This window comes from Phyllopteryx taeniolatus, chromosome 11, assembly GCF_024500385.1.
Source record: "Phyllopteryx taeniolatus isolate TA_2022b chromosome 11, UOR_Ptae_1.2, whole genome shotgun sequence".
Taxonomy (NCBI): Eukaryota; Metazoa; Chordata; class Actinopteri; order Syngnathiformes; family Syngnathidae; genus Phyllopteryx; species Phyllopteryx taeniolatus.
This window is the reverse complement of record NC_084512.1, coordinates 970,990-985,094: the sequence shown is the minus strand read 5'-3', so window position 1 is coordinate 985,094 and position 14,105 is coordinate 970,990. Positions and strand designations below refer to the sequence as shown.

The 14,105-nt window shown below is 43.0% G+C and overlaps 1 protein-coding gene across 1 annotated transcript; it reads right to left on the bottom strand.

The window, feature by feature from the left end:
- Positions 1–11,666: 11,666 nt before the first annotated feature.
- Positions 11,667–13,721, bottom strand: LOC133485953 (galactose-specific lectin nattectin-like). The gene is made up of 8 exons (XM_061790416.1): positions 13,634–13,721; positions 13,488–13,523; positions 13,282–13,344; positions 13,055–13,076; positions 12,749–12,834; positions 12,461–12,595; positions 12,136–12,244; positions 11,667–11,893 (listed from the first exon to the last, which is right to left on the bottom strand). Exons 1-8 carry the CDS (start codon positions 13,661–13,663, stop codon positions 11,820–11,822), a joined length of 555 nt encoding a protein of 184 aa, XP_061646400.1. The 5' UTR covers positions 13,664–13,721; the 3' UTR covers positions 11,667–11,819.
- Positions 13,722–14,105: the final 384 nt, after the last annotated feature.

Below are 14,105 nucleotides of genomic sequence, written 5' to 3'. Positions count from 1 at the left end.
CGCCACCGCAACACCTATGCTGCAGACGGCAGTTTTATGGCCAAGATCACTCACCGCACACAAACACTCACATTGACATTTCCTGATTCTCACTCGGAACGCATTAGTTTTCATGTTTTTGACGCCATGAATCATGACCTTATCTTAGGGAACCCATGGTTGAAATTACATAACCCTCACATTGACTGGTCCTCTGGGCAGGTTATTTCATGGGGCAGCAATTGCGCCCGGAACTGTTTCAAGCCGCCATGTGATGTTCAGGGCTATGTTTCTAAGGACAATCCACAGACCCCATCTGGGGATCCTGATTTATCTCAAGTGCCCACCTGTTACCAGGATATTAAAGACGTTTTTTCCAAGTCCAAGGCCAAATCCCTTCCACCCCACAGACCTTATGACTGTGCTGTTGACTAGCTGCCTGGAACCACACCCCCACGAGGGAGGTTGTTCTCTCTTTCAGGGCCGGAACACAAGGCCATGAAGGAGTACGTGGAAGAATCACTGGCAGCCGGGATCATTCGCCCATCTTCATCCCCTGCGGGAGCAGGATTTTTCTTTGTGGACAAGAAAGACAAGACTCTGCGACCCTGTATCGATTACCGGGGTCTCAACGAGATCACGGTAAAAAACAGGTACCCTCTTCCTCTCATCTCCACCGCCTTTGAGTTCCTGGAGGGAGCCAAGATTTTCACCAAACTGGACTTAAGAAATGCATATCATCGTGTCAGGATAAGGGAGGGGGATGAATGGAAAACAGCATTCAACACACCAACGGGACATTATGAATATTTGGAAATGCCTTTTGGGCTTACTAACGCTCCAGCTGTTTTCCAAAACCTTGTCAATGATGTCCTGCGTGACATGTTGAATGTTTATGTTTTTGTTTATTTGGATGACATTTTGATATTCTCCCCTGATGAGGAGACTCACATTATTCATGTCCGCTCTGTTTTGCAGCAGTTACTGCAGAATCAACTATATGTCAAGGCTGAGAAATGTGAGTTCCACAAGGCGTCCGTTTCTTTTCTGGGTTTCGTCCTGGCTCAAGGTGAAGTCAAAATGGACCCTTGCAAAGTCGATGCAGTTATTAATTGGCCTACTCCCACGTCACGCAAAGATGTACAAAGGTTCTTAGGGTTCGCAAACTTCTACAGAAAATTCATCAGAAATTTCAGTTCTATAGCCTTTCCTTTGCATGATCTTACCTCACCACACAAACATTTTGTATGGAACCCGCTTTGTCAGGCAGCTTTTCAAAAACTTAAGTCGAGCTTTACCTCCGCTCCCATCCTTACTTTGCCAGATCTCAAACAGCAGTTTGTTGTAGAAGTCGATGCGTCTGATGCCGGAATAGGAGCAGTGCTCTCCCAGAAATCTCTCAAGGATGATAAATTACATCCTTGTGCTTTTCTCTCCAACAAACTGACCCCAGCTGAGAAAAACTATGACATTGGTGACCGTGAACTGCTGGCAGTCAAGGTGGCTTTGATGGAGTGGAGGCACTGGCTAGAGGGGGCACAGACTCCGTTTTTAGTATGGACAGATCACAAGAACCTTGATTATATTAAAACTGCTAAAATATTAAATGTGAGGCAGGCTAGATGGGCTCTGTTCTTCATTAGATTTAATTTCACATTATCCTACCGACCTGGTTCTAAAAATGGTAAGACAGATGCTTTGTCACGTATTTTCTCTGAAGAGAATTCTTTGTCCGACCCTAAGACTATTTTGCCCAAGTCATGTTTCATTTCCGCTTTTGTTTGGGACATTGAAACTGCGGTTAAAGAGGCTCTGAAAAACACTCCTAGCCCTGAAGATTGCCCTGAAAACAGGCTTTATGTGGTTCCGACCTTAAGGGGAAGAGTCATCCACTGGGCTCACACGAACCGAACTGTATGTCACCCAGGCATTGCCAAGACGCAATCAGTGGTCGAACAGCGCTTTTGGTGGCCTAATGTTAGGAGGGATCTTATCGATTACGTCAATGCTTGCCAGGTATGTACTGCTAACAAGCCCTCTCATCAACGTCCTTCTAGGGAGTTGCGACCCCTGCCAATACCACAACGACCTTGGGCAGACATTTCCGTAGGCTTTGTGACAGGATTACCAGCCTCTAAAGGCAATACCACCATTCTTACAGTTGTTGACAGGTTCTCTAAGATGGCACACTTCATTGCACTTCCAAAACTCCCTTCAGCTAAAGACACTGCCGAGCTGATGATTAATCAGGTTTTCAAGTTCCAAGATTTCCCCAAGAATGTGGTGTCTGATAGGGGTCCCCAATTCATTTCGCAATTTTGGAAGGAGTTTTGCAATCTCATAGGTGCTACCGTCAGTCTGTCATGTGGGTTTCATCCTGAAACCAACGGCCAAACCGAGAGGCTGAACCAGGACCTGGAGACTGGGCTCCGATGTCTCGCTTCACAGGAGCCGCGATCCTGGTCTCAGAAACTGCTTTGGGTCGAATTCTCCCACAATTCCCTCCCCTCTGCATCCACTGGTCTATCGCCTTTTCAAGTTGTGCATGGTTACCAACCATCTCTGTTTCCTGCCATAGCCCCAGAGTCCACAGTTCCAGCGGCATTAACCTTGGTGAGACGCTGCAGGAGGACCTGGGAGCGAGCCAGGCAGATGCTGCTGCGCCAGGGACGGTCCTACAAAGCCGTTGGTGACCGTCGGAGGACACCGGCCCCGAACTACAAAGTGGGTCAGCGAGTTTGGCTCTCGACCAAACATATTCCACTCCGGGTGTAGTCCAAGAAGCTCGCTCCCAGGTTCGTTGGGCCCTTCCCCATCACAAAGATCATCAACCCTGTCACCGTGAAGCTGAGGCTCCCAAGGTCGATGCGGGTCCACCCTGCTTTTCACGTCAGCCTACTCAAGCCAGCCCGGGAGTCCCCCGGTTTGTGGATGGGGGCCCTGTCTTCTCTGTGAAGCGGCTGTTGTCGTCTCGTCGGAGGGGGAGGGGGTTTCAATATCTGGTGGACTGGGAGGGCTATGGGCCTGAGGAACGTTCATGGGTACCGTCTGCATTTATCATGGATGATTCGCTCATTCGGGACTTCCACGTTGCGCATCCAGGGGCCCCAGGGCCGTCTGGGGCCGGCCGTTAAGGGGGGGGTACTGTCATGTGTGTGTGTTCCGGGTTTTGTCTTCCCCCCTGTTTCACACACACCTGCTCCTGTGAGCATCTACACCACCTGTGCCTCGTTCACCCTAATTACCTTTTGTATTTAACCTCGTGTCTCATTCCCTCTCGTTGCCAGTTCGTTGTACCTTGTCGTCGAGTTCCAGCATTACTTGTTTCCACGTAACAGACTCACAGTAAGACTTGATGCTGTTCCGATTATCGACCTTGCTTCTTTGCCTCATGTTTTTGGATACTGTTGCCTTTCTTGAATTCCCCGCCTGTGTACCGACCTATGCCCGTCTATTAAACCTCTCTTTTTGGAAACTGTCCATTTGTTTTGGAGTCATGCATTTTTGGGTCCTATTCTCCGTTGCGTTCATGACAGATAGACTGCAGCCTAACAGACTTGCAACTGGGCCGCACTCCGACCCTTCGAATACAACCACAACTGGTTGACGATCTTACAAAAGGGGGGACTGCACCTGCGATACCAAGCAGGCCCGCCAGGGGTCGCTCCTGTGACACTGGACTTGCTCCTGACCTTTTGAGGCCACTCGACCCCCTAATTAATACAAACATTGCGCCCTTCGAAAAGCAATTTGTGGACTCTACCCCTAAACAATGGACTGCATTTTCAGCCATCACGCTGAGCTTCATAGTGACTTATCTACAGAGCTGGCCCGCTCCGTCGATGGTCGCTAAGTCATCTTGCTTCTTCCGTGTCCATCCTGTCCAAAGCTCTGGCAAGCCCCATTAGCCCTGTCCAAGCCCACTTGGCTTTTTCTCTCTGGAGTTCCACTGTCTTGTATGTCAACCCTGAGTTCCGAGAAGTAGCCTTCCTTGTTACTCTTCCAATTATCGACTCCCGCAACATCTATCGCCTAAAAGACATAATTAATGTTGGCACCTGGCAAAGGGACACATACGTCCGAATCAGTACTCCTGCAGTGGTCGCCTATCACGTTAGTAACCCTGATCTGTATCTGGCGACAAATTTGCACATGTGCATCCTCACCAAAGACATCCAGTACCTGTGTCCCAGTAAACCATTCATCCGAGATGTAGCGGATGGGATTTGTGGTCTGAAGCCCATGAAGGATGGGTTGCGGTGTAGAGCAGAAGGTACACCTCGCTACCAGGTTACTACTACTCACATGGAAATTGTTGGGTCAAAGTGGCTCGTCAACACACCAGCCCTGAGTGCAACGCTGAGTTATGACCACCACGACGAGACTTGCCCTGCCAAATCAAATCGTGTGTCTTGACGTCCCCAAAGATCGCATTTTGCATATTGAAGAGTGCATGACCTTCGGCATCGCCTACCTGCTCTACCGAAACCAGTGCTCAGGTGTGCAACCCAAAATCTTCCGTAGGAAAAGAACGACTGAACCCGAACCTAACCCCATACAGACAGGGGAGGAGGTCCTCCTTGACCTAAATTACCCCCCGGACCTCTCTACCCCTTTTGAATCTAGACTAGGATTCAGCTCTCCCCAAGATTAGAACTTCTACTTGGCACCTTCCCTCTCCTTGATTGATTTGTCGGGTTCTACACCTGACTGCTCTGCCCCCTACGTGCCAAGTTGGAGCTAGCTACCTTTCCTTTCTCTTTCTTTCTCACCCGTGGATGTGTGTTGAGTTACTCCTCGTTTTGGGGGGTTTTTTTTGTGTGTGATTTTTACTGAGAACTCTACACCGAGGTAATGCTTGCCCCTAGTTTTAGCTCCGCCCTTGCCCCGTATTTCTACTCTCACTGCCGTCCCAATAGCCACACCTACACACATCCATCCACACACGTCAATCCTCACCCCTACACTCATATACACATATTGGCTAACCTTATTTTGGAAGTTGCCATGAACAACTGTTATAGCCATAACGGAGGTGATATGCACTAAGGTTGTACTTTGGTAAATGTATTGATGTGTGTGTGTTCCTGCCAACCTGTGCCATCTTTCAACGAGACGTCGCCTACATCCGGCATCGAGCCAGATCCAGCCGCCGAAGGGGGGATATGTAGCGGACACGCCACGCAAAAAATGCCACCTGGCACACCAGCCTCGCACTGCCGCCGCTCCCCGCCAAGGTAGACGTTAACTCCAGAGTCACACGCAGACTCTAAATGGATCAACACAATAAACTAACTTCAACAAGAAACAGACATTTGCTTTGCCATGCCGACACAAAGTTAATTACGGCTGCCTGGCACTTCAAAGCGGAGACCCAAGGATGCCGAGTTCGCCCCCAGACGCTAAGTTAAGTATTGCACCCACAAAGGCGCCTCCAAACTGTTGAATACTGCCACTTTGGAGTTGCAACAGGCAACAGCGACACCCACAGGCGACTGAACGACACTACAGACATGGGTTCATAAGACAGTCGGTGACTCGACTGGGAGTTATTATTTTAAGAACTTTATATGAACGCCACTAGTGACTGTATTGCTGCAAACTTGAATGTCTAACGTCGAATATGTTGTTAACTGAACCAGATGTAATGTTCTCCACACCACACAACATTTGAAACAGTCATTACAGGTATAAAAGAGGATGACCGTGGAACAATCCAGGGTGAGGAGATGGTCTCGTTATCTTAAATCCAATAATTGATATTTTATTCCACTGGTTCTAAACCACAAAATAATCATAAAATGGAAAAATAACACCAAAAGGCAGTCCAGCCCCTCGGTCTTCGCGAAGGTGGTAGAAAAGGAAAGGAGGGTAAACCCCCCCTTGTTGACCCGCTCCGGGCATAAAAGGGGCTGGAGCTGGGATAGAATAAAAGCTTTTGGGAGTTTTGGTGGAGAAGTCTTTGGTCTCACCCCGACCAACTCGCCAACGACCGGGCCAGGCAGAACGCCCACCACACCCGAGGTGGCAAGGACACATCGGATGATCGGGGGTGATATTAAAAAGGCCAGGGAGAGATTTACAATAGGATCGATTACTTATAACATTGGATAGAGGCCTGGGGCCTCATGTACAAAAGGTGCGTACGTACAAAAACGTGGCGTCCGTTCTTTTTCACGGGAAAGTTTCAGATGTATCAAGAGTGACATGACCGTGGAAATGTGAGGTGCCTCACGCCAACTGCATGGCTGGCGTACACACGTTTCTGCAGCTTTTGGTGCTTTTGGCGACACAAGGACTCAGAATTCATTTGTTAACCAGTGTATTTAATGAACCACTGATATTTGTGAGGACACCTATTAATTGATCAAGGCGATCATTTATGCCGCCTATTGCCCTCACAATCGCTTCGTGACTCCAGCACATGCACTGAAAAAGAGTCCTTTGAATTTACTTCATTTGAACATGTGCATCGGTTGCACATGATTAAATTGTGTTTAAATTGACATAATTTACCCCTCTTCTCCTAAAAAAAAACATGATTTTTTTTTGTCAGAGTGCGTGTTCTCTCCTATGTATCAAAATAATAAATCGAATCTCGTAACCAACGCGGGTGTGGCATTCTGCCGAGTTCTCACTAAACGGGTTGGTGTCTTTTTTCTTCACTGACCAGCAAGCGTTTTCAGAATCTACACATCTGCTCCCGCTCCGTTATCAGACCTTTGCTCACCTTCCCTATTTGAGTACTCAGCGGAAATGACTCTTTTACAGTGTGTTAAATGAACCCACGTGTTTCTTTCTGCTGTTTTGTAGGGCTGTAAAGTGTCGATGTATCTGTGCCACCATCCCTCCGGTTGAGACATGTGACACACCATGGCTCAGTATAGCAGCCCATTTGAATAGTTTTTTGGAAGTATTTGTTTCCCTTCTGTGCTAATGTAAATTTCATTTTGTAGTTTTGCACTTTGTTTTTCCCAATAATTGTGTTCTTGTTGTGGAATACGCATATTAGCTATCAGTATAGATTCTAACATCTTTATTTATCATTAGTTTGCATGCCTCGGTTAATGCTACTAATTCAGCAGCTTGTTCAGCCAATTCCTGACAATCATGCTGCGTGCCTTCATCAGGTAAGGGTATTAGTGTGGCTGGATTTAAGGTTGTGCATCGCTCAACAGTCAAATGTGGTTGTGACAGCAAGATGGCCCTGCAAGATAAATGTCTTGCAGGTGATAAAAACGCCATATTCGTTTGCAATAGGAGAGCAGACACTGTATGTGGGACCTTAAGAGTTAATGGATGAAATAACACAATGGTGGAACTAGTCTCCACTGCCATCGAGGCTGCCACAACTGCTCTGATACAATGCGATAATGCACATGTCACACTGTCCAATTTAGTCGAAAAATAAGCTATTGGTCATAGCTTATCACCGTATTGTTGTGTAAGTACGGAGGTCATGTAATATCTTTTACAATCTACCTTTTGAATAAATGGTTTATCATCATTTGGAAGGGCCAGCGCCGAACTGGACACCAAATGTTGTTTAATGTCACAGAAGGCCTCTTCTGCCTCTGTATTCCATTGAACAGGTGATGCCATTTTAAGGTTGTCTTCATACATTAATTTTGACAATGGTGCAACAATTTCTGCGTAGTTTGGAATCCATGCTCTACAATAATTTGTCAGATCTAAAAATGACATCATATGTTTCCTCGTCTGTGGTTTAGGGGCTTTTTAAGACTATAGTTCTCCTGTCTTCTAATATAGACCTTCCTCCTACACTTAAATTATGGCCTAGATATTTGACTTGCCTTTTACACAATTGTAATTTATTTTTGCTAACTTTATGTCCCTCTTCTGCTAGATGATGCAGTAAGGCCAATGAATCTTTGATGCATGTCTCTCCATCTGGAGATGCCAGGAGAACATCATCTACACATAGTAAAATTTGGCTCCCTCCTGGGGGAGTGAATTTAGACTTGCTTGTTGTCATTACTTGTGAATAAATGGTTGGACTTTCACAGTAACCTTGTGGTAATCTAGTAAATGTATATTTTTTGCCCTCAAATGTGAATGCAAAACAAAATTGACTGTTCTTTTCTACTGGTACAGAAAAGAATGCATTACTTATGTCCACCACTGTAAACACAGTAGCGTCTGGTCTTAATGAATTTAACAATGTGTGTGGATCTGGTGCGCATGCTGCTCTCTGTATTACTGCAGAATTTACTGCCTGTCAGTCTTGTACCATTCTCCAACCCACTGAAGGTGGGGCCTTTTTTACAGGGAAAATGGGTGTGTTACATGGTGAATCTGAACACTCCACTATAACTCCTGCCTTAATCAGTACTTCAATTACCGGTTTAATTCCTTCAAGTGCATCTGGTTTTGATGGATATTGACGAATGCATAGTCTATATTCTGTTTTGGGTGCAATTTAGTATATTTCTGTTTCTTCGTTGAGGAAGACATCTACCTTCTTCTTTTTGAGTCCTAACACTCTCTCTGCGTGGAGGGCATGATTAACATATTCCTCCAGAGGGCCAGTTGATAGGTTTATCCAATGTTTATCTACCCATCTTTTAATGTGTTCTTTCGAATTCGTATGTAAAGCATTTTTTAACTGTTGTTGATAAGGGCCCTGAGGATTGGCATCTTCATTCAAGCCGCTGTTTGCTTTAGAACAAGATGTCACTTTAACCCTATACACTTCAAAAGGTTCTTCGTCTTTTTGTTTCACACTACTAATTTCCATGTTATTTGCCCTTTTGCGGAACCTGGCTGTGGTTCTTTCTATTAAAGCCCTAACTCGATGTTGTAATTCTCTGTCATTATGTGGCATTACAACACCATGGTGTTTTGGGTCCCAATCTCCTCGGCAGAGGTACCAATCAGGCCCCATTGCAGTCATCCAAATTTGTTGAGTTTCTGTTCCATTTAAATGATAGGACTGTCTAAGATTTTCCATTTCCTCAACAAACTGGACAATGTCTACTTTGTAGGGTGGACTACGGCCTTTTTCACATCCTCATTAGTCACATCCTATAGACCAAAATAGTTTATTTGTGGTCCTCTTGGACATTTGTATTTGCCACCTCAATCATTGGATATAAATCCATGTCTCCCTCGTCTGTGGTTATATTTGTTATTTTGGGAATGGGAGACAATGTTCCTCCCATAGTTTTAGACCAATTCATTTTTGACCCTCCTGATCGTAAAACTCGTTGAGGTTCTGACTCATGAGTTGGAGGAAGTTCATGAGGTGGCAAAAACGTGTAAAAGGGTGCTGATGCCTTTGTTTCCTCATTCTTTTCACACTTTTTTTCAACCATCTTTTTCCCGCTTACTCTTACTACTGGTCCTGTCTCGTCATCTTCCTGTCTTTGAAACAACATTTCTTTATCCCTACCTGTCTGCCTTTTCTGTTCACTTTCTAAGTCCTTCTTTTTCTTACTTCCTTTTTCTCTTTTGGACGCCATGTTTAGCCAGAAGAATAAGTCGTCATATCCCTCTTTTTCTATTTTTGATATATTATTTTTGTGTCGACATTTTATTTCGTCTCGAAGTTGAACCAATTTTTGCGAATTTAGCTGGCCAGTGAAACCGTATTTGGTTATCCACGTGTTTAAATGTTTTATTTTGGAATTGTTTTGGAGTTGAACATATTTCCAGTCTTTACACGTTAAGCGTTCTTTTGGATCCGTTTTACTGTTATTTTTTCCCATTTTGTGAATTTGGAAGTCAGTTTATTTGCACCTAGAGTGACCTAAATACTGACTTGGGTGACAATGACAGGGTGACAATGAATGTCTGGGTTTTGGTAATCCTCAAACTTCTACCCACACGGGGCGGAGGATTCTTGCATCTGCTTCCAAACCCAGTTGTCACTTACAATCCTGTCTTATACATTCATACTTTTACACATTCACATGATACTAGTAACGTTTTTACAAACACATGGAAACACAGAATTTAAGTACGTACAGGACTCCGCCGTCCTCGCGGAATTTCTCGGACTCCGCCGTCCCTCTTTTACTTGCCAGTGACTAGTATTACACAAGGTTTATTCTTGTCACGCAATTCACTCTTTAATCCTTTTTTTTTTTTTATTTTAACTCACCAAAGTCGTCTTCAATCCTGTGGATTGTCGTCAACCTTCAGATCCTAGTTGAGGCGAACGAAGACCAGTCCCGTAAAGGGTTTTACTTGCCGTGGCCACGGTCTCTTAACTGGAATTGGCTCCACAACTGGAATCCTCGGGTGTGTTGACATCCGGCTCGAAGGACCAATTTAATGTTGGATAAAGTGAACAGCCTCAAAAGTGGCTTCAGAAAAGACTCCCTGCTTCTTCAAAGAAGTTTGATTCTGCAGTTTTCTGTTCTGTTCAGGGCATCAAAATTTGCATATCAAATATCCTCCACAAAAGACCAAAAGCTTAATGGCGAATTCTGATGATTTGCCTTGACAACAAAAGCTATTGAAACTTTACTCTCGATGGTCATACCTTTTCAAAATTTCTCAGACTTCATGACAGTCCACACCTAGAAAAATGAAGAAAAAAAAAGGCGTCACCTACTGGCAAAAACAAAAGAGATGTTTTGTTGTTCTCCTGCTGACAAGTTACTCACATCTACCTCATATTTGAGGTAGAGAGTGAGAGTGTTAAGACCTTCATGATGTTGCCCCATTCTTCGCCAATAAAACTGCATCGTTTTTTAGGGTAAAACTTGTGAAAACTAAATTTTGCACACACATCAAGCCTGGCGAAAAATTCAATATTATTTTGCTATTTAAAAAACAATAGCTCAGTGGCGCCCCTGCCAAATTTTTGACGAAGCAGCCCCAGTTGTACATTTCACTTAGGTCTTTGGAGGCAAATGTAACAGCCCAACACCTTCAAAAAAGTATCTTAAACTCACAGGAAGTCCGCCATTTTTAAGTTACCTTCACATTTTGCTCTATTTTCTGCCTTTTATATACGATATATATTTAACAAATTCCTCATAAAGATCCAATCAAATTCAAACTTTGGATGTTTCATCCACAGATGTTGAAGATGAAAATGTATAAATTATTTTGTCGAATGCTGTTTCCGCGTGACGCAACAAACTGATGTTTCATTATGACAACAAAAGGATGCTCATATACAGTATTTTCAAAATGTCAAACATTTGATGCGAGTCCAGGTCGGAAGACATCTGAAAACATTTATTTACTCGTAGTGATAGTGCCACGAACAAGCAAACTCGGCAGTGCCATTTTTCTACGTATAAATCACCTTCCATAAATGTTTTGCCTTTTCTGTTTTTTGGGGGCCAGGAATGTATTCATGGAATTTCGATTTACTTTCTGTGTATCCCCAATGTGTCAGTACTCAAACGTTGCCAGGGGTGCGAGGGCCCTTAAAGGCTCCTTGCAGGTCTTGTTCAAAATATTTTCTCTTGAATTTAAAACAAAATCTCTCAAATTTAAGAGGTGTTGGGATTAATTTTTGGGGGTACTGAAAAATTGGCTAGGTACGCCAATGCTGAGGATATGACCTTGTTGTCCTCCCTGACAGTATGCACTGTAGGTGAAACAGCAAAATATGTATATTATAAAACCCATCTTAAATTCTAGCAGCTACTGACTGCAATCTATTTTTTTTAATGAATGAAAAGAAAAGCAAACATTCAAACCCATGCTCAAAGAGATTGTTATATTTATTGGAAAGCCTTTAAGTGTCAAAGTTTGTTTGACTATTAGTAAAACTAACAAATGTGAACAATTGATTGTTTCCTACAAAGAGTCATCAAAACAGTGCAAAACACATGATACACTTGTTAGTCCTATTTCTGTTACTGGTGTTTCAAATCTTTGGCACACACAAATGATCTTCGCGCACGACACCGAATATCATTCCAGGATTCATCTGTAAGTAAACAGAAATGAACACACAATGTTAAGTACGATATTGCTGCATTTATGTTGATTAGATTTGTCAATTATTATTTATCAACACTAGACAACTTGCAGTGCAACACAAGAACACAATTTAAATGAACCAAATAAGAACATAACTCTTCTTTATATTCAAAATTCAAAAATCAAAAGGTTATAGATCAATATACGTCACTCACCACGTGAAGATAATCATGGAAGATGCATTCATACCTCGAAAGTTTATTTCTGCACAGTCTTGATTTGTATCCATTCTCGGCCGGTTATTCGCCCAGTCATTGAAATCAAAGGGTGACCCGTCTGTCCACAAAAATTCTCCATCCTGAAAGACACAAATGTTATATACCCTTCACAGTAAAACTGTTCCAGCACAAAAGGCATACAGATTCACCATTCTGCATGGCCATGCAGCTGATAAGGACAGGTAAAAAAAAGTAAAGTTACACTGAGTGGTTAATTGAGTCTGCTTGATTTGAGTGTCAAAAGTCTCCATTAAATAACAATTTTCTCTAAAAACAACAACAATAACATATTTTACCACAACCCGGTCATGGAGCCCAATCCAAGAACGCTGAAAAGATCCAGCCCCTGCCAGAATCAGGTGTCGAACTACTTCATTTTCCAGATTATTGTGGATTGAAACCAAGTTTCCACCAAGAATGTTGCAGACAATCTAATGGGAGGAAAATAATTAAGAAAGTAAATCACAAGATCAAAAAAGTTACATTTTGAACTTTCATTTAATGTCCACAAGACTACTAACACGTGCGTGTGTGTGTGTGTGTGTGTGTGTGTGTGTGTGTGTGGTTGGGGGCAAACAATGTACCTCGGAAAGTTGGAAATTGAATGCCTCATTTTGAAAGATCATACAGCGGTTGTTCAACCTAGTCCAGCCTGGAGGGCAAGACTGATCTGCAACATATTTTGTAGAACAAAGACATATTCAGGACAGCAATGTTGTGTGTTTAGGAATTTTGGCCTGACCTCAGAATGTTCTGAGTTTGAATTTCGACTGTGGTCTTTCTGTGTAGAGGTCTGTTTTGGCATTTTCTCTCTATGGTCATATGCACCAAGCCTCACAATTCTGAAACATGAATTCATAAGTGAAGTGGTATACAAGACAGTTACCAACCTTTCTTTATAGGAAAAGCACACTGTGAGAAAGGGGGGGAAACACTCTATAAATTAGATTGTAAATTATCAATGTAGAAAACACAAAAGCTAATATAGGGTGGAATAGGGGTATAATTTATTCAAGGTTTCATTGCTCATATGGAACTGACTTAGTAGAATATGTTTATGGAAGTAAATGTCTGCTCAAACCATCAAGTGGTCTTTATATTATACTGTTTTACTTACAGTTCCAGTGAACAGGCCACTAAAGCCACACAAGAGCAACAACAAGTGAAGACCAAAAGCCATCTGTGGAATGAGAACAGTAATAAATGCTGTGGTTTGGATTCATGTTTAACATTGAACAACTACTGCTCAACTGATTTTAGACTTCAATTTAAGATATTGTGTTAATAAAAATATAAAAGTTAAGTTAAGATGTGAAATCTTACCTTTGCTGTTGTGTTGCCCGATGTTTGGCGAATGAACTGAGGACAGAAAAGAGCAGCTTTTCAACATCCCAGAACTTGGCTGATGTCCTGTAATCCTAATTGTCAAATAATTTTGCTCAGCAACAAATGGAATTATTTCTACTTGCCTGATGACGCATGCGGAAACCAATGTTCATACCAACTGCACACCTGTTGTTTTGTTTGTGTAAAGACTGCTCATTGAATGGGTATGCTTTTCACACACACGGCTAAATATATATACTTGGGTTATCAAATACTGAACAGTAACACCATTGTTCATTGTCAACCTTACATGCTTAAACAATGATTCTCAATTTGTGGAATGAGTGCCACTAGGGGTATGCGAAATAATCATTGAATTAAATGTTCAAACTGTGCAAAATGTTACAGAGACTTAAAGGAGGTATGGGGGTCTTAATGTTCCATATTTCTCTAACGTTACTGCGAACAAGGTTTCATCTTGGTCACATTAAATCATATCAGGTTTTGCTTTGGGAAGTTTCATTTCTAAGTAAGTAAGTGTTTGTACAACATTTTACGCTATAGGCTTGGTTTACTCAGTGTTTGCATGTGCAGAAGGAGGCGCAAGCTTTATTT